The sequence below is a fragment of the Phalacrocorax aristotelis genome, chromosome 8 (genome assembly GCF_949628215.1).
Source record: "Phalacrocorax aristotelis chromosome 8, bGulAri2.1, whole genome shotgun sequence".
Taxonomy (NCBI): domain Eukaryota; kingdom Metazoa; phylum Chordata; class Aves; order Suliformes; family Phalacrocoracidae; genus Phalacrocorax; species Phalacrocorax aristotelis.
In genome coordinates, this window is record NC_134283.1 from 29,340,627 (window position 1) to 29,364,489 (window position 23,863).

The 23,863-nt window shown below is 39.2% G+C and overlaps 1 protein-coding gene across 3 annotated transcripts in view; it reads right to left on the reverse strand.

Moving 5' to 3' along the window:
- The window catches only part of SLIT3 (slit guidance ligand 3), a 547,006-nt gene that overhangs the window by 45,790 nt on the left and 477,353 nt on the right, over nt 1-23,863 (reverse strand). For all 3 annotated transcript variants that reach the window (XM_075102153.1, XM_075102154.1, XM_075102155.1), the window contains 2 exons: nt 15,851-15,948; nt 8,944-9,083 (listed from right to left, as the gene is read on the reverse strand). In XM_075102153.1, coding sequence (XP_074958254.1) covers nt 8,944-9,083; nt 15,851-15,948 — 238 coding nt within the window. The remainder of the gene's footprint in view (nt 1-8,943; nt 9,084-15,850; nt 15,949-23,863) is intronic.

Genomic DNA, 23,863 nt, shown 5'->3' on the forward strand with positions numbered 1-23,863 from the left:
GCTATATATTTCATGCCACATTAGACTTTTAAAACCAGGATCCAAGTTACACTAGTTCTCCTTAATTGGTAAAAGAGACATTGGATGCACTAATACTATTTTACTTACTTATCTGTGAGTAAAACTACAGTCTGGAAAGACAATCTAGCCCACCAATTTGCAACCAATAAGTTAGATGATTTTTCTTTTGTTTCATATGTCAGTTGGGTGATACTTTGTTCTCTCATTCAGAGTATTTATGAAATAATTGATAAAGAAACATAGAAAATATTCTCATCCTTAAAGTGAGAGAAGCTTTTGTAGGGCCTGGAAGACTAAAAGCAAAAATGCTGTCAAGAATTTCACAATATTACTTGAGAAAAGGAAAGTGCTTACAGTGAAGTAAGGATGAAGAAAACCTGGCCTTTATCCACAGAGCAAACTTTTACAGGCTGCACAGGGAGAAGATATATTTTTGAGTGGTTAAATAGTATGTTGCAATTTTCTAAACTTTGCCAGGTAAGTCAGAATTGAACTCTTCTCTTTACTGCTAATGAAGAATACTGTACTGTTTTTCTTACAAGAGATTAGTCATTTTATATCTAATAACTTGTATCGGAAGAATTTTTTTTGTATTTTGTTTTCCCCTTCTCTCTTTTCAGTTATTAAAAAGAAGTCAGTGCCAACTGGAAATTTCAGAAGAACACAGAAACTAAAAAATGTTGGGTAGAACAGACATAGGATGTTCCTCCGAGAAAATAATTCAGTTAGGAATGTTGTTGATGTTTGATGAAAAAGATTTGAGGCTTATCTTAGAAAATAAAAGATGAATTTTTTTACTTCCAAACTGTTTCAACTTGCAATGAAGAAAAGAGAAACTCTGTGAAATTCCTTCAGTAGCAAATGCACTTTCCTGCCATATTAGATACCAAAACATAAAAGAAATTAACCTGAAATGCACTGTAGGAGAATTCTCTGGATTACTGATGAATTTGGCTCTTGCTTGATGAACACTGCCCACAATACTTAGTAGGCAAAGAACTAAAAGTTACTTTATGCTTTTTATTTTGTGTTAATGCTTTAAAAACTCATATCTGAGTTTTCACGTATCAGGTTTTGGCCTGTTAAGAGGGAACTTGAAGCTAGACTCCAGCCTGAGATTCACAAAGTGGCTTGTTTCTCAGAATTAAGGAGCAATTGTCTCTAACCTTGAGGTTAAACAAAGGGATAACTGGCTAAACAACAAGATCTGCGTAGAGAAATAATGACTCTTTCATTATTTTTTAATCTTGAACAAGGAATATGTTCCAGTTCTATGCACTGCCAAAGTATGAAAAATCACATTCAACATCACAAATGCTACAACAACACAGTATGTAAAACATTAACTAAACCAGAAAATTTCCAGCGCTGTTACAAGGTGGTAACCTGCATATAGCATTATCCCTCAGAACCACTGTGTCTGGAATAGATCCTAATTTTGCTGGACCCCCTACATTTTTGAGCTGTATTACTTCATATGGATGTTTTCCAATTACGTGATTTATCTGGAATCTATTAGGGATCAGTTCAGTTATTCACGCAACCTAATGCATCTGGTCATATCTGAGATGCCGTACATTTTCTGAGATGTCCCTTCAGGGCTGGCAGATAGGACACCAGACACCCTGTAGACTGAAGTCTGTCTGAATGGGGGGACAGGGAATGGGGGTTGAGGTCAATTCAGAATGCTTTGCCTCTGCCACTCCCTCCTCACACTGTTCCCCTGCTCTAGCATGGGCTCCATCCCATGGGATACAGTCTTTCATGAACTTCTCCAATGTGAATCCTTCCCACGGGCTGCACTTCTTTGAGAAGGCTCCAGCATGGGTCCTTTCCATGGGATACAGTTTTTCAGGAACAGACTGAAGGGACACAGTTCCTGCCAGAAAACCTGCTCCTACATGGGCTCCTCCTCACCATGGGCTGCATGAGTGAGCTTTCCAGGGACTGCAGCTTCTTTCAGTGCATATCCACCTGCTCCGTCATTGGGTTCTCCACAGGCTGCAGTGTGGATATCTGCTCTGATGTGGTCCTTCATGGGCTGCAGGGGCACAACCGGCTTAACTGTGGTCTTTTCCATGGGCTTCAGGGAAATTTCTGCTCCAACACAACACCTGGAATATCTCTTTCTCCTTCTTCTTCACTGATCTTGGCACTTGCATAGTTGCTTCTGTCACATTTTTTCATCAGCGCTGCTGATGGGCTCAGCTTTGGGCAGTGGCAGCTCCTGATCTCTTCTCACAGAAGACACTGCTACAGCCCCCCTCCTCCTCCGCTACCAAAACCTTGCCATGTAAACCCAATATGGTCTTTGAACCAATACAGGTCCCCGAAGAATATTTTATATGCAGAAAGATGTACTTATTTTCTACTGGCAGTTCTAACATGGCCATCACTGTGGTGTCAGACTGCTGAATACACTGACTGTCCATAGGTGGACTATGCTCATCCCAGCTTAATCACCTATGCAGTATGCACCAGCCTGCCAGTAAGCAGGTAAGTAATGGGCTTGTAGTTAACTTCTACCCCTCTGATGTGTTTTCAGATTAGATTTAATGAATCATGAATCTTATTTAAGGATGATATTCACTCCACCCATCCTTTAAGACAGTAGTAGCCGAGATTCCATTTTCTTAGCGATATACTGTGGTCCTGATGAACAAATTTAAATTCTCCAGTATATCTAGTTCCCCAAACATGACACATTATATTTTACAAATGGGAGTATGACCAGAGGAAATGCTGGAGCTGAGAGCTCTAACATGACAGGACACCCATACTGAGACTAAAGACAGGCTGCAGCCACTGCCAGTTACTATGCTATTTCCTTTTTCAGTCCCAGTACAAGGAGATAAGAGTGTCCAATCTGATAGCAATGACATGTGGTTCTCTCTTAATAAAACAGGGCTAGAAATGGGCTTAGGCTCTTGAATAAAGCTAAAAACTTCCAGCTTTTCCAGTACTTCTCATTCATAGTTATACAAGTGGGAAATGTGTGTCCCTTTTTATTTTTTATGCAGAAAGCAAATACACTTCACATTTGCCAAGTAAATAAAACTGAGAAACTTCAATGTAAGGCAGAACTTCAAAGAAAAGGAAGAAAATACACCAAAGTTTGACCACAATTTTCTCCGTTTGTCTCAAGGAAATTATGGCTAAAGTTCCAAAACTTTAAAAGAGGCTGATAGTTAAGCCTTCAGTGTTTATTAGGCAGTCCATATCCTTGTGGAACCACAAGGCTGAACCATGCTACCTAAAACCTTTCTGTTCCTATATCAGACATGTAGTTAAAAACTCACAAGGGGGAAAATACAACCTACAGTGCAATGATCCACTTCAGCCTCATTCAGCTTCACTGGCGCCCAACTCGGGGATTGCTGCAAATCAGTCACACAGTGGTTAGTGATGGGAAACGGGCTGAAGAGCTCCAGCAAAGAGTGTCAGCCACAAGTCACCACACAACTTCTTTCTTGCAGAGCTGTTTGGCTTGACTAAGTGCTTGGCTTTGCCCATGCAACATTACCACATTCAGATATGCCAGAAAAAGGGACATAATCACTAACAGTGAAAAGTGTTCTGTCTAAAAGTAGCATAACTGCAAAAATCTCAGATACTGTCTACCACAGAACACCACACGGTCCCCTAAAATAAAATAGACCTTAGCCTTGTCTTCCAAACACATAAAACCAGAAATAGTTTGTAGCTTTTTGTTTTTCAAGAGATTTTTTTTTTCTTTAATACACACTGCCTGCAGCTTTTTCCCAGGGAAACAAACTATTATAAAACACTTGCTCCCTGCTTTCCCACTCTGGGAAGCCATGTATTTTAAGAAAAGACCTATTTTCAGTAGTAGAAGCCAATATTTTTTTTTGTTTAGGTTTCAGAACAAAGATGTATGGCTATTTGCTGTGGCTTTTTAGGATCCTTGGCAAAAACTTAAATATTTCCTAATTTTTTTCTGTGTAAGCGCTTAATATTTCTGCTTCTGGCTAAAATCAAATAGATGAGAAGAAGGAAAAGTCACAGCAAACAAACAAAACTAAATGAACCAGCAAATAAATCTCAAAACCATTCAAAATACATAGTACTTGTTTGGTACAGCACATTTTGTCTTTTATGTGTGTTTGGACAGCTTCAAGGGTGAGCACAGAGGATAGTGAGACTGAGCAGAGGACCTCTTTTTGGAGGTATGAAATTCTATATTTGGATCTAAAACTATAAGCAAACCAGTGATGGCTCTCAAGAAGGTCTATGCCAGTAGTGAATAGAAGAAAGGAATGGAAGAGAAAAATTGTATGAATTTTGTCCTACATTTCTAAACCACAAAGCTAGGGAGACAGTGGAATGTTTATATCGATAGCTGGAGATAGGTCATGTTAAAGCCCAAAAGACAAAAATTAGAAAAACACAAAAAGAAAAAATACCTGGGTAACCGATCTAATTCATAGCTTCCTCTTTTGATATTTCTATAATGTTTCTTTCTGAAGAGGGCGAAAGCCTACAAAACTGAAGGAGGAGTTGTAACCCACCAAAGGGCCCAACCAGGTTATAAACTATCCCACAGACTGCTCGCTCAGGCTTTAGAGCTGGCTGGACTTTGGGTACATGAATGTCCTGGATATACGGATATATGTTTATAATCTAGCTTCAGGATTAAAATAACCAGTTGGGGAGAGGAAAAACAAGACAACAGCTGATTATAAAAGCCATTGGGACCCTGCTACACAGCATGAGTACTAGTTTGCTTATGCAAATACAGGCAACAAACATTGAAAATAGTGACTCTAAAAATGGTGAGGAAACCTGGTGGTGTAGGTAAGGGCTTGAATCTTTATGGAAATTAGCTGTCTGCCTACCCTCCCTCTCAGTTCATTCTTCTTTACCTATTTCATAGAATCCATTTGTATTTGCACATTGTTTTAAAGTTATTAGATGGAAAGGAACTAGGAAGGAGGCTATTGTGTGAGTGTGGGTTGTTTTCTAGTGTGGGTTTGGTTGTTTTTTTTTTTTAATGAAAGTGAAATGGGTATGAAGTGTGGGAAATTCCTTCCCTCAGCAGTCACTTAACAGATTGGCCATTTTTCATCTACTTTGAGTGGAGGGAAAGAATGTCAAAGAATTTTAAAGGAAAACACTGCAAAAAGTTATTAACTGAAGAAATATCTTTGGTCTTCATTATTCCAACCAATGAAAGCAAAATTTATTCATCATTATTTGGGATATTGTTTCCTAAAAAGGCTATAACAAGTAAAACCAAACAGATGGAAGATAAAGCAGGAAAATACTAAGGTATGGAAAAAAACAAACCGTGGATACAGCAACTCTGTCAACAGTCAACATTTTCAACACATGCATTTTTAATTTGCATTTCATTTAGGGACATAAGATTTACTATCCTGATTTAACCATTAGCCAACTAAACCAAGGGGGACCCTAAATATTTCTTACAGAACAACACACATATATGCTCTTGGTTCTTCTTCATCCCTGTATTCAGACTATTCTTTGCATTACAACATACATTTATTTCATACATGCAGTGTTTACTGTAATAGCATTGCAGTCTTACCAGTATTATGGCATCCAAGACCACAAGAGTGATGAGGAATTCAGACTACCTACTTCGCAGCCCTACCAGAGCCTGCCTGCTTCTGGAGTTGAGAAAAGAAGGAATCGGCAGTAGCTGAGCCGGGCATCTATAACCAACAGCCTCAATGTTACTCAAAACACCACAGATTATCAGTACAGAAACACCTAGCCTGATCTTCAGCGTAACATAGACCACTCTTGAATTAACTTGTGTTTTAACTACAGCATCTGCTGAAAAAACCAGTTTGTATCTAGAACCAACAAGTCTTGCATAATTACATTGATAAAAATGTATGGTCTGTATTTGTTCAGCCACAAAGGACAGCCAGTTAATCTTCTAAAGAAATTTCTATTCTCCATACAAATGTTTGTGAAAAAAAAAAAAAAAAGACAAAATAAAAGCTTGCTCTGCTTACTCTTTGTAAAGCCACCGAATAAGATTTTTCTTGAGATCTTCAAGACCTATTCTCAATCCCCCAATGTTTTTTTATGTTTCACCTCTAATCATCTTTCTCATCTCTCAACTTGCTCCTTGAATTCTGAACAACAGAACTAAGTATAGTATTTGGGCACAACACAAAGAGATATTACCTGTATTTTCTGTCCTACTAGATACACCCTGCCTATGGATATCACTGCTCTTTTAGGAGACGTACCACGTCGAGAGCTCATTGTCCCACAGACTACTTCACAGAAAAACTGCTTCCCTGGAAAACACCCTCTGTCCTCCATTCTTTATTCATATAAATATAGAAAAAAATCCATACACTTGGCAACTCTGAAGCACACCCAGTTTGCGAACACAATATTTAGCACAGTCAGCACCTGAGAGAGAGATAAGTAGCTCGATGCACAATTTTAAGCACAGGAATAAGTATTCCTGACTCCTCCAGTGACCCACTTTCTCTCTAAATGTTAGCATTCACTATTCTTAGCATATTCAACACAATATTAAAGTCATCTGCACACACTTTTTTTTTTTTAATAGATACTACCATAGTAGCTTCAGGCATTGCTTCAGTATAAAAAGGTTTATTTAAAGAGAATATACACAGAGATGCCCTGGATGTCACAAGAGACTTCAGTCAAACTCTTTGGTTAATAGATCCTTCTCTTTTCAGGTCAGGCATACAAATCCTTTCAAAGTACTTCTACGGTGACTTGCCTATATGCTTCCTTAGCTGCTGTTCATTCAATCAATCAACTCCAGATGATGTCCAATTTCTTGTGTTTGGATTCAACTCTGAGAGGACCTTCAAAACCATGGCTCAAATTTGCTTGGCTTGCACATAACTTCTGTTTAGCTGATGGCTTCAAGTCTTCCAGCCATTTTATGCTGTTCCCTGCCTTTCTGCTCTGAGAGTCAGGTGTGCCTCTGAGGGATATATCAGCCCAGCCAGCTGCACTGCAGTGAGTCCTTCGAGGTGACTAATCAGGTTTGGTGAAATATCCCCCTCCAAAATGGTGGTAAAACAGGTTAAGGCAATTCTTTTATCACAATTCACGAAACTCTTATTTTTAAGCAGCATGAACTATTGTAACCCTTCAGATTTCTAATTTAAGCAACACCCCTATTTTTGCAACCTTTTCCACTTATGAGTCATATTATATTTTTCATAAGTATCTCCTGCTTTTCTTCAAAAATTCAGTTTGTTTAAACTGTAGTCAAAGCTATTGCCTGCACTGTGATAGCAAATGCTTATTGCATGGTATATACAATTGTATGTATCCTATATGGCAAGACTGGGGTCTATTATTTGACAAACTCCTGCTAATAAGCATAAGCACAGCACAGACAATACTGAGGTTAAAAAAAAATAAGCTGGAAGTCAATTAAAATATTTCAAAACAGATTCTGAAGTATCGTATCATGTGAGTTCTCTGGCCCCGATTCAGACTGCCAATTGAGAAGAAATCCCAATCTAGTTCTTTCCTACACTTTTTGTCTGCAAAAACCAAGATAATCTGGAATATGCCTGTGAAAAGGAAAGCACATTTGCATATATACCAGATTCAGTTCCTTAGTTGATATGTCTTTTCTTGGCTGGGCAGATACATTTCCTCTTGTAAATGTAAAGACACTGCCTCTTTGTATAGAGTTTTGTTTGAAACCACCCAAGAACAGCTCACATAAATGGTGCACAAGTAAGCACAATGGACTCAACATCACATAAGCAAAACCCTTTGCTAAGCTGAAGTTTTTCAGTTTTTGGCAGAAAGATTGTTTTTGAACTCCAGTAAATGTACATTAAAGTCATAAGGCTTTTCTCAGCTAAAGATTTACATGGACCTCCTTTGTATCAGCCACAAAAGTATTTTAAGAGTTTGGAAATTCTAGAAGCTTTCCTCCTGCCTTACTCAGCCACTCAAGCTTGATCCTCATTAAATCCCCTGACATGTAATATATTCCCATGTACAAGAAGCCCTTCATTACTTCTCTATGCTTAGAAGGTAATAAACCCATTTCAAAGGATGGGAGCAGGAACGGTTGCAGGTGTTTCCTTACCAGTCCATGTTGAGCCAGGAAGGCTGTGCTAATGTAGTTTGAATAAATCAATGGTATGCTCCCGTAATGACTTGAGAAAAAGCATTTTTAGATTCCAGTTAGGAGGGTTTCTGCTCTTGCAGAAGGTTTAGGAAAGAATTTATCTGAAATGCAGGATGGGCACTGGAGATCCTAATTCCATTTCTAACTCGGTTACCAACTTCTGTCACCATGGACTTAGCAGATGACTGCACATCTGCAGAGCTGGGCTAACTGCCATGGGTGCACTCTGAAGACTACAACTGAGCCTACATTTTCTTACACAGTCTTTGCTTCTCCACTTGTGAAATGGAGATAATGAATTGAAACAGCACATTGTCAGGCTCATTTTATTCAATAAATGTGGATCACTGAGATCTCAGGTGAAAGCCATGCCCCAAAAGCTATTTTCCTACCAGAATTTATACAGGAACTATTTTTATTTTCCAAGATTCAGAACAGATGTATATCAGACTCAGCTTAGTACTGAAAATATTTCTAAAACACATTCACAGCATGTGCGTGCAGAATTACGCAGAAGTAAACTTTACTATTTCTTAATATATTTTACAATGAAGCATCAGTATTTTGACTCAGAAAAATGGCCATGTTTGTGAGCATGTGTATCGCAATAGTGGCAGAACTAACACCTTTCCAGTGAGATGTCCAGGTTGCTTTAAAATGGGACTAGATTCTTGGTTAATTATACACTCATGGACAAAGTAAACATGCATTTGGACCCTTCCCTTCAGGCACTGAAGGCACTCCTCATGGATTCCTGTTCTTCTTTGGTTGCGCCCCTTTCTTACCTGTGTAATTAGGAGGGCAGAGACAGGCATAGTTGTTGATCCCATCCACACACGTAGAGTTATTCTCGCAGTCATTATCTTCGCAGTCATCTGGGTTTATTTCACACCTCTCCCCTTCATACCCAAGGACACAAGAACAGCTTTGGAGAAAGAAAAGAACCAGTTAGCATGGATCTGAAGGGGCAGGAGGTTTGAGGTATAAAACTGAAATTAAAACATATAAAAGTGTTGCTGGAGCCAAATTCACTGCTGTTGTGAAGTACGGTACTTTAACCCTATGTGTTTGGTGAAAGATGTAGTCTGATGCTTATTGGGTCATGTAATTATTTACATGAGACATAAAAGCATCAGCAGGAGACAGCCTCTGTCACGCATCCCTTTGCTTTCTTTGTTGATAACCCTATCCCTGAACTGAACTAAGCAACTCCCGGGCAGGAGAGTAAACACTCACCACAATATTCAAATCCTTGGCGTCTTTGTTAATGATTTTTTGAGTATGTGGATACTTGCCTATGGAAGACTGCACAATCATAAGGCGACTTGGCAGCTTTTAGATAGTTTGCTCTCTTTAAAGAACAACGGCTGGAATTGACTTTACAGACATGAACATTTTCTTCTCATTACCACTTTGACACTTGTCCAAACAAAAAATGTTTGGGAATGATTGCTTTTACAAGTGAAGTAAGGTTTCAATACTTCTACAGCTCCTCCAACTGCAGCTCTTCTATTTGTAGAAGCCCTTCTATTTGTAGAAGGGCTGATGATGTCTAGATAATTCAACTAAAACACAAACAAACAATGGCAGAGCTAGGAATGGTTTTGTGAGGGTGCGGACACTATTGAAGAATAATTGCACTAAATATTTTACCTTGCAAGACTGTGAGGTATGGTCCCTAGAGGGAATGTAAGAAACTAAGTAGTTGAAGAATGACTTTATTTTTTTTCAGGCTCAGTTTCCTCTCTAGATCAAGAAGTTATGATTGCTAAGAGAACCTTTATATTTTAAACTAGCTGTAAGTGATGAAGAGGTAGAGGCCACAGTTTCCTCAAAGAGAGTCTAAAAACATGTGTTAAGTGCTCCAGTCACTTCAGTGGCTTCTAAGAAGCCAGCAATGATATTTGAAGTGTCAGTATTGCTCTTCACTAGTCACAGAAAGCGTGTGTGTGGAAGGGAAGTTGTGTTCCAGTCCAAACTACACATCACTCAGCTGTTCATTTCCTTTCCAATGAAAGTTCTGGTGGCAGAAAAGGAACTGAACAAATATAAAGCACTACTGATTGATGAGGATGAAAACCAGAAAGCACCAGAGCCGTCACACTAATTGCCATTCACTGCTTTCTGAAACCAGGAGAATTTCCAGTGCAGAGATAGCTGCAGGATACTTCTTTTCAGCTCAGATGGACAAAGTGGACATGGGGTGGTTATCCTGCTTTATGTAGGTGTCATGGGGGTGAGGTGGGGAATGCCCTGGCAAAATAGATGATCTTCCGAATCTGTGAAGAAAACTGCAGCACTTGGGGCTGGTTGCTCTCAGCATGACATTTGCTTCTCTTTCTCTTGTGTGCTGCAGACTAAGCAGAGTGCAGGGACTCCCGAGGGAGAGATGGCAGAGAGCTCTGCATCCACCTTCAGTAGGTCCTAGGTTGGACCCTGAGGATAAGGTTAGGTTCTTCATGACATGTGCAACCTCAGAAACTAAGGGAATAACAAAGATGAAGAAAAAAGGGTAGGAAATGTGTTTTGAGCCACCACAACGGTAAGATCTTCTAGATGGGTACAGAACAGGCATATAGGTTACATGCTTACAGACGTCTTCACTCAGTTTTGCAGGGACCATTCACAGGTCATGAGAGTTAGAAAACCTTCACCATGAATAACCAAACCCAAACTGCTCAAATAAATCCAATTTAGGACACAATAAATCAATAAGAAGTATTTTCTTTTCCTGTCTCAAGCTCATTACTGCTAATAAAATATGTCCTCTTGCTGACCCTGCTATGATCCAGAGGATCACAGGAGGCAGATAAGAAAGAAAGAAGAGCTGGCACACCATCTTCTGTGGCAATACAAGTGTCGGGGAGGGGCTTAAAAACATCTAATTAAATACAGTGGCACATTCATCATGTCTCCCTTTCCGATTACAAAACCCCATTTCCAGGGGTTTATAACTCAGCCATAAAAATATGCTCCAGGCTGCAACTTGGCATCCAAGGTCTCAGTTTGAGAGCACAATTTTTTTCTCTCCATTTAAAGAAGAGCAACAAGAGTGGCTTTGTGCTGGTTATTTTTATGTGGATATAACACCATTTTCCTTCCACAAAAGGACTGGGACAGCTTGGATGTATGCAATTAAAAATGACATTATTAAATACTATCTCCGTAATGGTTCAACTCAGTAAAGTTACCATTAGTAACAATACATATGGGATTGTTAACATACAATTGCTCAGTATTAGGATGCATTCCATACTGCAGGAAATGTCAGCATAATTAATGACATTTGGCTACTGCTCCCTATGTATTATAGGGACTCTTTACATTATTGCTTACGAATGATTCTTAATTTTGATTTGCATTCAAATATGCCAAATATAAGGACTGAAATTATAAGATAAAACATACAGTTTGGGACCCGGATTGAACCATATGTTGAAAGAGTTGCAGTTTGGGACTGTTTGTATGTATTTTCCCAGAAAAAGTTTAGAAGAAAAATGAAGTTTGCAGAGTGACTGGAAGGTCATCAAACTTGGGTTCCAACTGACCGAGAGAGAAAACTAATTCCAGAGACAATGATGAAAACTTTGTACTGACTATTAGTGAAGCAATGTGAGACAGCATTTCATTCGGACCTCAGAAACAATGCAGCCATGCAAGAAAGAACTATTTTCTAAGACACTGTGATTGCATAAAGGTCCAAATTCCCTATTCCTTCAGTTTACGGATTTTCTGTTAGTGTTGTGTTTTCCTAAAAATAAAGAACAAAATAAAACCCCATTATGCTCATGAAGGTGCAAGGGAACGCAGAACTTAATGACAACATTTTGGGGGTAAACTTTCAGAGCTGAAGTATACCGATAATTTTGTAAATTTACTATATTAATTTTTGTTCATAAACTCTAAAGAAACAGTTTAGCATCTGTTTATTAAAATAGGCATACATAACAGCGTATCATGCTTCAAAAAATCAACTTTTAAATAGAGATAGTAAATTCTTTCAGGAATATTACAGCTTCTTGGTAAAGGAACTTTTTACATCTACATCCCAATGGAGTATCTGTAAGTCTACAAGTTCAACGTTTTTCCTTGAACTAGGCAGAATTAACACTAGGGAGTTAATCAGTTCCAGGATTTTACATTTATGAGGGAACTTAAAGTTTGTGGAAAATGCTAAAGAAAATGCTCTGGAAAATGGAGGCTGTTTTATATGGAGAAAAGGTAAAATAATCCAGAGACCTTGTTTCACAACACCGTAGGTTATCAAAGATCATCTGGTTGCCTTTGGCTGGTTGAAGCAGAGCTGACAGCTCTGCCTCCTTTGTCAAAGTTTCACAGGCATGCTAACTGACCAGGACATGTCTGAATGACCATCTTATATTATCAGTCACAGTAAGCACTTTTTTTGGCAACCTTTTGTCTAAAATGACATTAGATTAGATTAGATTAGATTAGATTAGAATAAACTATTCAAAGGGAGGAAGCTCTTCATGTCTCTAATCCCCTGAGCCACATGAAGTCACTTAACTATTCTTTAATACAGAAGTTCCTCCCTGAAAAAAGAATGTGAATATAAAATGTGAAAATGTGAATGTGAAATGTGAATGTGAAAATTACTCACAATTGGAAAAGTGCAAGAATAAAAGATGCAAAGAAGGACTCAAAAAACTCTGGTTGAACCTTTGCCCTTCAGCTGCCCTACCAGGGCGTGCTATTACAATAAATCTGAGTGGCTCAGTTGCCTGCTCCTGTGAGCTCTTGCAGGTACCAGGCACAGTGGGTGAGTCAGGCTGGAACCTCAGTCATAACTACGAATTTCCTGTCTTTGCCTAGGGAACATCACCACCTTAGCGTTATTTAAAAGGTAATTTTCTTGTCTAAGGCTACAGAAACTTGAGAGTTAAACTGCTTGGCATTTCATAGGGAGAGAGCTTTGGCTTAAGTTTCCTTTTTACAAGAATAAAGATTTGACAAGTTTGGCAGCAGAGCTTGTGTATGAATATATTTCCCTAGGGAAAATAATATACAGAAGATATAATTTCTTTTACAGGCCACACAACAGAAAAATCCAAGGAGGCCTCTCATGAAAATGTTTTTGACATCCACTTCCTCACAGCATATAACCTAAGGCAACGTTTTCCCATCTTGATGAACACAATCTATATGCACGTAACTCTGACTGCTGCCATCCACTGGAGAGATTTCCCACCAAAAAAACCCCAAACCAACCAAATTCAATCTCAAAATACTTTACCTTTCTTTTCACTGACTGTTCCATCCCCACAACACATTTCCCTATGACATGCTAAAGCCCCACACTCCTGTTCTCCATAGCAGCTGTGGCTACGGACTGACTGAATTAAAAATATGGAGAGAAAACAGAGCAATGCATAAGCGGAACATTCAATTTTACAAAGCAAGATTTTGACAAGATATGGTTTTATGTGTCTTTTATTAGACCAACCAAAACTATATAACTAACTATAAAAGCAGAAATCTTCCCTAAAAAGCCTCAAATGTTATTAAGCAACAAAACCACCCGGCAGTTTTATAAAGGATCTCAAAAACTACATTCATTTGGATCTGAAGCAAAGCCTCTGAAATCGTAAAATTCTTCAAGAGAAAAATTCAGAAGCAGCTTTCATTTCAGGTCATTCAAAACTTTTTCCTTTCTACCACAGAACAAAATTAAAATGCTAAAGAAAAACCCGATCCAAAATATAAGCTGAAGCCTTTAATTCAGTATTATGGATATTATAAAATGTTTTACTAGCACATTTTTAATATCAGCTAGATTTTTGAAAAATTAGTACTGAGTGACAGAAAACAGATATTCTAATATGGTACAATTTTGCTTTGGCACAAGCTGGAAAAAGCTATCTAAACAGTTTACATGAGGGTGACCAGAAGAGAACCCAAACCGAAGACCACCAGGTGTTTATTTCTCTCAAGCAGAGACTGAACTTGAACTTTTACCCCAAAAATTGCTGGGACTGCTAAAATCTGAATCAAGAAGAGGTGTATCTATCGATATACAGGGGGCCCTGTGAAGCAGCATGACCACTTGCACATCCTATGATCTGCAGAGCTTCCTCATTCTTTCCCACCACCATGCACCAGTATCACCCTACAGATGCATCTGTACCCAGGAAATGTGCTCTTCTGCTCTGCTCAGGGCCTTGTCACAGGTGCTCAAGATGAGCTCTGAACTGCTCCTCATGGAGATGTGGTCTGGGTTTTAATCCTGTTTTCCCATGTTGGAAAGCCTCAGGTTGTTGTAACAGAGCCTGACAGCGTCCCTTCACCCCCATGACATCAACCTGCACTTTTCCATGGTAACATCATAAGTGTCCTTCTGTGTCCAGCATGGGCTGGATCTGTTTCTGTAAGGGGGCAATTCTTGAGGGTGGGCAGGCACAGAGACAGAGAGAAGCTTTGGGGCATTTCTTCCATTTTCTGCTTCCCCACTCATCCCACCCACAGGGAAAAATGTGCCTCACTCCCACACAAGGGACTTTGGAAGTCAAAAAGAAGCCACAACCTTTTGCTGGAACTATAAAAGGCATCATACCATTGGTAATGGAACAGGAGGGGGATGCTAACCCTGCATTGCACCTGAAGTCCTGTCAGTCACCCAAACCTTCACCTGGCCCTTTCTATTTTGAAAAAATCCTATTTTCTGACATAAGATGATATGGATTTGCTGACTTGGTTAACAAACAGTTAACCTCAGTTGGAACAGTCTTAATCACAGCTGAAACCAAACTGGAATCAAACTGAAAAAATGTACTGGTTTGACTCCCTGCTTACACCATTTATAAGCCTTGCAATTCTGTGTCTCCCTCCAGCTGTCACTGATAGGAAGCTATATATAGGAGAAGACAAAACAGCAGCCTCAGTAATGTATAAAAGCTTTTAGCAGTGATGCTTTCATATATGCAACTGAAACAACAGTATAGTGTACTTTTGTACATATTTTGTGCAAGAAATAGCATAAATCCTGGGGACCAAATGTCTGAAAATTTCAGCAACTCTTTCCTAAAAAAAAAAATTTCTATCAACTTTAATGGCATCTAGTGGCCAAAGCCTCAAACTTGTATTTTCTTAGCTGTAAAGTAGTGCCTGTAGCAGCTCAAATCTCCCAGTCACCTCACAAAAATTTCTGGACTTCTCTTGGAGTACCCGCACCTATGCTACATCTTTCTTATATGGAAAACTGAAATACGTAATGTCCAGCTCAAGGGTTATTCTCTTGCAGGCACAATACCCTAGATGTGGCCATCTCTCCATGTTTTTTAATTGTTTCTTTAAAGCCTGTTTATCTACAAGATTCTTCAGTATGAAAACATTTTTGCCTCTGGTTGTCAAGCAACAGGTGTTTACTTTACAAATACAAAAAAGGGTATATGTGAGTTTGAAATGCCCCAAGGAAAATTAGCATACAGATAACACAATGCAGATCAGGGAGACTGCTCAAAATAGCTCTTGTGTATATTCCATTATGAGAAAATAAGGAGGCCTGTTTCAGAGGAAACAATGTGTCACCAATGAAACCAGATTAATTTTTTTTGTATGGCAAACAGAAATGTCACATGCAGCAGCTTTTTTAAAATAGCTATTGTACTTCATTATTGCAAAGTAGAAACATATTTAATTTTATGATCTCATTTTAAATGAACTTTGTGTTACTACCTGAATCCATCTTTATTTGCCTCGGTGAGGTGGCAGGTCCCTCCATTCTGACATGGATTTTGAATGCAAGAATTAATGGGCACACTGCAGTCTCGACCCTATTTGGGAAAATTCAAAAGAAACAAGGTTAGTAAGACTCATGTCATCTGAATCAATGTCACTTGCTACCTCACCCTACACTCAGCACCATTTACAGGAGGTCTGTGGTCTTCAGACTCATCACATCACCTAACGTGTTTTATTGGTGGATGCATATATTCATCACTTAAGTGAGAATTTGGGTAGGAAAACTGTTCTCACCAATGGGACTGGTGGGTGTCTTGGTATCATTTCAGTTTCAAGATTTTATTTAACTCTTTCATTTGACTTTTTTAAGGAAACAGCTGGTTTCATCATTACTCTAACACACTTTAATGTTAGTTACAATGAAAAGAATTAATCATGACCAAAGGTAAGCAGAAGGCCACACACAGTCAGCACAAGACCACATAGAATCAGCACTCATTCAGCCACATTTACCAAGTGCTCAGTTAAACACTGCAACAGTACACCACACTCATTACTATGTATTGTCAAAACCTAAAGGGGAAAATTAATTTTTATCATGGGATCTAAGTTTGAATGTCTCTACAGAACACACTGAATCCTGCTTGAGATATCACCATTGAATCAGTTCCCTTCTTAAAGATTTCCCTAAAATATACATAATTTCCAACTGAACTTCACTAGCTTGAACAACCTCCACTGTTACCAACTGACTTTTTTATTGGCTCTTCAAGGCATAGATGTATTTCTCTGATCATTATATTCTGCTGATTAGAACAAGCTATTTGTAAAATTGGCAAATACATCAAAGAGTTTGGTCTTGCTTTTCAGTTACTCACACAGTAGGGTGGAATAAAGATACCTGAAAGCCTCAATAATCAAGGGATATGTGCAATCACAAGAAGTTCAGGAGATCTCTCTACTCTTCCTGCCAAAGATCCCATTAGCAGTGACCCTCTGCCAGCTCACCTACTGGAAAGCTCATACATGACTGCAATCAAGATGAGAAAAAAATCTCAGGAGATACATTAATTCAGTCAAGGTTGCTGGGGTTTTTTGCCTTGGTTTAAAAACCATTGTTTACATTGTACTTCAGAGGAGTAACAACAGTAGATCTCTTTGTAAGTCTCTAAACAAAGGGGGCAGATGCCAGCCCATGACATCAGTTCATAATCACTGTAACTTTCGTGTGTTAGTATTGAACACTACCCTGACACTGCCAAACTTTCCTTGCTGACAACACTTATCAGAAGTAACTCCTTTCTCCACTGAATTTACAGCAGCTTCTGTCCCTTTTCAGACTTTACATACCTGGTGTGATGTACTGGAGTGGGGGGGACACAAATAGTTTCTACAGTCTTACTTTTTTATGATGGCTGTGCTGTCAAAATGAAGCATCTTGATGCTTCAGCCATATACTACACATGAAAGCATCAACTGTTAGTTGTTTTTCCACCTAGCTTTGAGACTTTGTTGTTCTCACTTAAGATATACAAATACATTAAAATTAAGAATGGACTTTGAGAAACCTAACACTGTACTTGGCAGATACCTGACAATGATTTGTTTGCCTCAGGATGAATACAGTGAGGTTAGAAAAGGCATAGAAAAAGACTATCAAAATGTTCAAGGAGATGGAGCAACTAGTTTAGAAGAAGATACTATAAAGAATAGGACTTTCTAGTCTGGAGAAAAGAAAACTGCGGGGGGTGATATGATTGAGGTTCACAAAATGATGGAGGTGGTGAACGCAGAATTTGTCACACACTAAATCCCTCAGCAGTAGAGGGACACCTACTGATGCTAGAAGCTTAATATAGATAAATACTTCCAAAGTATGAGCTTCTAGGATGTTTTTTCCACAGGAGATTGTGAAATCACATAGCGTAAAAGCCATTAGACAAATTCTTGTACAATAGATCCAAACCAGATATGAAAAGCAATAGGCAGATGTCAATATCCCTAGTTGGATGATGGTGAGCTCTGGGAGAACTGGAGAGGAGTGGTGGCCAGGCTCATGTACTCTCCTCAAATAGTAAAGATTTGCTGCTGTCCCCATGAGAGACAGAATGCTACAGTAAATGCACTACAGACCCATTATGGCATTTCTCATGTTCTTATGTCAAAGTTGTTTGAAAGGTTTATTTGCCTCTCAACAAGGAAAACATTCCCCACCTTTTTTTCAAAAGAACCTAGCTGCTCCCTGAACCAAGACTACATGGTTTTGTGCATTATAAGGGAACAGATTTCTCAGGAATACCACACCAGGATGGGTACATATCTGTTTGGGAATTCTCACTCTTGAACGAAGAACAAATAGACTGGTCACATCTTTCTAACACTTGTTCATCATTGCCCACCTCTCTCTTACATCCTACGTTGATCAGAAGTTCATGCTCAGCTCTTGACTGGTGTGCCCACTTCCAGCAATGTGCCCAGCCTGGAGGTGAGAAGCCAGCAGCACAAGGACTGTGCTGGTTCTGTGACAACTCAAGCTCCATTCATGCTTTAAGTACTGTATAAATAATAGTAGCAACCTTAATTTGTTTCTGCAGTGCTTATCTTGAAATTGGTGCAGCCACAATTAAACCTAATCAAGGCATTAAAAAAAACATAACCAGGTATGTTCGGCTTCTGATTCTATGAACTTTTCTACAGAGTCCACAAAACAAGTACAATTTCTCTGACACAGAAGACTATGAAAAACAAAGAATTCTGAAACTCTACAGAGTTCCTTTGATCTGGTCTGCCCATTCCTGATGCTAGGCTCTCCCATTCACATGTCATACAGTTCAGTCCTCCAAAAACTACTGAAATCTTCAGTATTTTGCCAGGTAGGACTGACTGTCGTTGTACTGTGAGAACTGAAACACACAGTAATTATACTTTTGTCCAACACCAGAGGAGCTTTGTCACAGAAATGGGAGACAAAGCTGTATTTCTTGAGGCTCTGTCCCCAGCAATCCCCAGAGAGAGGAGAAGCAGCTTTGCATTTTAACATTTGTGCAAACATAATGATTCTATAATTCTGTGAAAGAGGGACATTCTCTTCCTTGGTTGAATCAGAAGAGAAACGTTTCCAAAGAACAACAGAAAGACCTGGCCACCCCCCTGCCTCACTGTGAGTTCATTCCCTCAACACAGCAGTGCAGGCAGCATGTGAAGACCTCACCCAAAACCTGGCAGAGAGGGTTTCTGCTTCTTCCATGCTGCATTTGCCAAACAGCTTGTCCTTCTCCATTTGAAATCCCGAGCCCCAAATGTCTCAGGGAAGAATTGGGAAAGCGCCGAGGGAAGCTCATGCAGGTTTTATTTTGGCACCATGTGGTCCGCAGCACTTCACGGATGTGAGCCATGCAGCATTAACACTAATCTGCTGCCACCCTTCTGCAACACTGCCTGTGTTTTGTCCATCTGTGTTGTGAATCCTGTGTGTTTACCGTATTATCCTAGTGAAGCTGGAAGATGCCATTATCTATATTTCTAAGACCACAAATACTTTTCCTGTGTCCCTGAAGAATTGACTATTCTATAGATACTTCACTAACGTCAGTTACTTCTGTTTCATATGAACTCTTCATCCCTGTATCGCTGAAATATTAAACCCTTTGCAGCTAAGCATAGCAAGAAGCAAAGCAGAAACCACAGCATCTGTTTTTCTGAAGGTTTTTGTCACAGTTGAACACCATGTAAAACAGTCCCATCACTTCAACTGTAATTACTCAAATTATTTGGAATGTTCTTGTAAAATTTTAATAAAGATAAATATTAAAGTGAGAGCAAGGCATCTCTCACTGGCACATGAAATTTCTCATGACTTAGACTCAGCTCTCATTTCTGTACTGAACATGGCTGAATTATTGGCTTGATGGGCCTCAGGCACCATGGAAACCCATTAGTATGTGCTGCTGAATCAGACATAATTACAACACTAAGTTGCTACGTGGCTTTAGAAAAACTAGAGTCTCTGACTCAGTTTACTCATTGTGATAAATGGGCAAACAGCACTTAATCTTTCTCTGATGATTATCTTCTCTGACTTGACTCTATCAATAGCTCATTGAGAGCCCACAAAACAAGTACAATTTCTCTAACACAGAAGACTATGAAAAACAAAGAATTCTGGAAGGAGAGAAGCTGCAGAAGACTTTGATACTAATAAATCTACAGCAAAGCAAGGCCATTTTATATCTGTATAAGACTGTCACTACCCAGAAGAGCCTAAAGACATTCCAGAAACATCTTTCAAATGAATAATGCAATTGTCCGGTCTCAATTTACAGTAAGACTGTTCTTACCAGAAAAATGGAATTTCTGTCAAGCATCACTAAAATTAATTTCTCTGTGAGTTGGGAAAAACTATTTGAAATACATTCCCTGGAAATAACTATTGTTACAAAGGAGATTATTGTATATTTTCTTCAAGACTAAAGAGCCATGTAATGAAGTCTGATTCAGAAAAAGAGGTGCAGGCTTTGCTTCAAGGACAGGCAAGAAGATATGACTATCTCAGCAATTCACAGGAAGAGGATGAAGGTCCCTCCATGTGCAATATTTTATTTCTAGAGCTTTTTTAAGCTGCAATAAATTTTTGTCTAGTCTGATAGGAAAGCATCCAGTCCAAAACACTTTTATATAATTTTTCTCATTTTCTGTACGAGAGGAAAGATTAGGTGTTGAAACATAAAATTTCTGCAACTAATCAGAAGACGTGTACGTTCAGAGACCAGCTGCCTTTTTAAATCTGAGTACCTCAGTTGGTCCAGATTTTATCTGGGCTGCTCCAACTCCCTATTTCAGTGAATGAGAACAGAAGCCATCCACCATATTTAGAAAGTGTCAGTTCTTCATTTCGTACTCAAGAGTAATTAACTGTACTGGCATTACTGTACATATAAGCTGTTCCTCAGTACTGCTGTGCCAAATTCTAGCCTTTACAAATATCCAATACTGGAAAACACTACATCATGATTAGTAAAACACCCAAGAAGAAGTAGCAAAAGCTAATAAGGACTTCAGCAGGAACAACAAAGGATGATATGGTTAAAAAAGCATGCATTTGCTTTGATACTGCTTCAACCACTGCAATGATTTGTTTTAAAATTAATTCTCACAAATTAGCATTGTTTATGGAGACTGAGAGCTTCTTTCAAGATTGCATGGCAGAGATTTGTCCTCTGTCAATTTTACAGTGATCCTTCACCTGTTTCTAACAGCAGTGGGCACACATAAGAGGCAGCAGCGTGGAGCTTGCCACAGGCACAAGGTATCATAGAATCATAGAATACCAGGCTGGAAGGGACCTCAAGGATCATCTGGTCCAACCTTTCCTAGCAAAAGCATGATCTAGACAAGATGGCCCAGCACCCTGTCTTGCTGAATCTTAAGAGTGTCCAATGCTGGGGAATCTACCTGGGGAGATTATTCCAATGGCTGATTCTTCTCACTGTGAAAAATTTTCCCTGTGTCCAACCAGAATCTCTCCACAAATGACTTGTACCCATTACCACTCATCTTTTTCCATGGGACTTCTTGTAAAAAGGGAGTCTCCATCCTCTTTGTAGCCACCCTTTAAATACTGGAACATGGGGATAAGGTCTCCCCTAAGACTTATTTTCTCAAGGCTGAACAAACCCAGTTTTCTTAGCATTTCCTTGTATGGCAGGCTTCCCAGTTCTTCGATCATCTTTGTGGCCCTTCTCTGGACCCCTTCCAGCCTGTCTACATCTTCTTTGTATAGCAGGGACCAAAATTGAACACAGTACTCCAGGTGTGGCCTGACAAGTGCTGAGTAGAGCAGGATAACAACTTCTTTATCTCTGCTGGCGATGCCCTTCTTGATGCAACCCAGCATCCTGTTGGCTTGCTTTACCCCAGCAGCACACTGTTCACTCATGTTGAGCTTCCTGTCCACCAGGACCCCTGGGTCCCTTTCTACAGAGTTACTCCCCAGCTGCGTAGGTCCCAGTTTGTGCTGCACTCCTGGATTATGTTTTCCCAGGTGCAAGACCTTACACTTGACCTTGTCAAATTTCATCAAGTTCTTATTATCCCACTCTTCCAGACTATCCAGGTCTTCCTTCAGGGCGGCTCTCCTCCAAGGCCTCCACTTCCCTATTCAGTTCGGTATCATTGGCAAACTTCATGAGGCTACATTTGTTCCCATTATCCAGATCACTTCTGAAGATATTAGACAGGTTTGGGCCCAATATCGATCCCTGGCAGGCACCACTTGTGACAGGTTGCCAGTTTGAAAAGGAGCTATTTAGCACCACCCTCTGGGTGTGGCCTGTCCCCACCCCCAACACAGACCCCTTGTCTAGACCATAATGCATCAGTTTCTCTAGGAGGAGGCCGTGGGAAATAGTATTGAAAGACTTGGAGAAATACAGGTAGACAATCAAGTAGAAAACCCAGGTAGAAACCTCCTGGTGTAGAAAACTCTCACTGCTGACTGCAGTAGAAAAATGATGCAGCCAGCGATGAAGACACCTGCAGGCAGGCAGAAGTCAATCCACCTTCAGTGGTTTGTGAACAGGAGTCCTCTTTCCAGTTAATTACAGACTTGTTCAATGACTACAATGTTTTAAAGCATGCGAAAAAAATGAGCTATACAAAAGAAATAACAAAGTTTATTCGAGTTGTTAACAATATACAATGTGTTCATGATAAATTTTATTTAGATGGTATATGTGGAGAGCAGATGGTAGCGTTCATGTGTTTAGTAAAAATACTAGACGAAGACAAATATAGTTGATAGAGATCTTAAATTAAGAACTAGGAATTTTCATAAACAACTTAATTATCAAGCTCTAAATACAGCTAAAGCTTTTGGGGAAATCAGAAAAAATTACCAGCTACAAATATACAGTATTACAAACCTAGTCCTTTACATTCCCAATAGTGGAAGTAATGCATCCACATCCAACTCTCAGCCTCACAAATGTTAATACCTTTGTTTTATGGGTATCTTAGTCAGAAGTTAATGGGCACCACTAAGGGAAAAGGCTAAGTAAATCTTCCACTTCGTGGTAGGCCTGAAGGAAAATTCACAGAAAGATAAACTGAGAAGTACAATGTGTTCTATGAGTGTGTATTCAGGAATGTTATTCAAACTTACAAGTATCTGCCAGATTTAAAATTGTAACCTCCTAATGCTGTGAAATTAAGAAAAAATGGACACTTAGAGCCACTATATATAGCTTTGCTCTGTTTTCACAGAGCTTAGGAAGTATTTTATTAAACACAGTTTTCTGAACAATTCTAATGTATGCCAATTGCTTGAGAGTTAAAACTACATCTGCATGCGCCAGCAGGACTTGATCGTATATTCAGGCCTGCAAAGGTCTAATAGCAGGGTGAAGGGCTAAATGGGGTGTGTAAACAAGTCACGATTCCTGATGCTTCAAGTAAAGAATGAGATGAGATGGGATGAGAGGAGGGGGAAAAAAAACATCCAGAAATTGTAGAAGACACAGACACTCAGCACAGAAAGAGAATTCAGTTTAAACTCTTGAATGGACTTTTAACTTAAGTTTTGCTTCTTTCGTGCTTAGTAAAGTGAGAACAATGATCAAAGGTTTTCCTGAAGTTATCCAATAAGGTATAAACTGATGCTAGTCTTTTGCATAGTGGCATCTTCACCAGTGCTGTCTTTCATCATTTGAAATCTCTATCCCTCTGCCATAAATAGTAAAAATTGTAGAGTAAATTGAAATATTCCCAGGGCAGGAAGGGAAAGAGATGTCTCATGAACAAAGTTTTATCACTTAAACCTCAATTCCACTAGAAAATTAAGCTAGGAAATAAGAATGAGATGTTCATCAGTTTCCTTGTAATAAATACATTTCAAAGCCATAAATACAAAGGAGAAACAAGAAGAATTTTTGCATAATTGACCAAGGAAAGACAGTGTCATAAACTCAGCTACACAGCCAATGCACCCAGATACAAGCTTGGCAGGAAAAA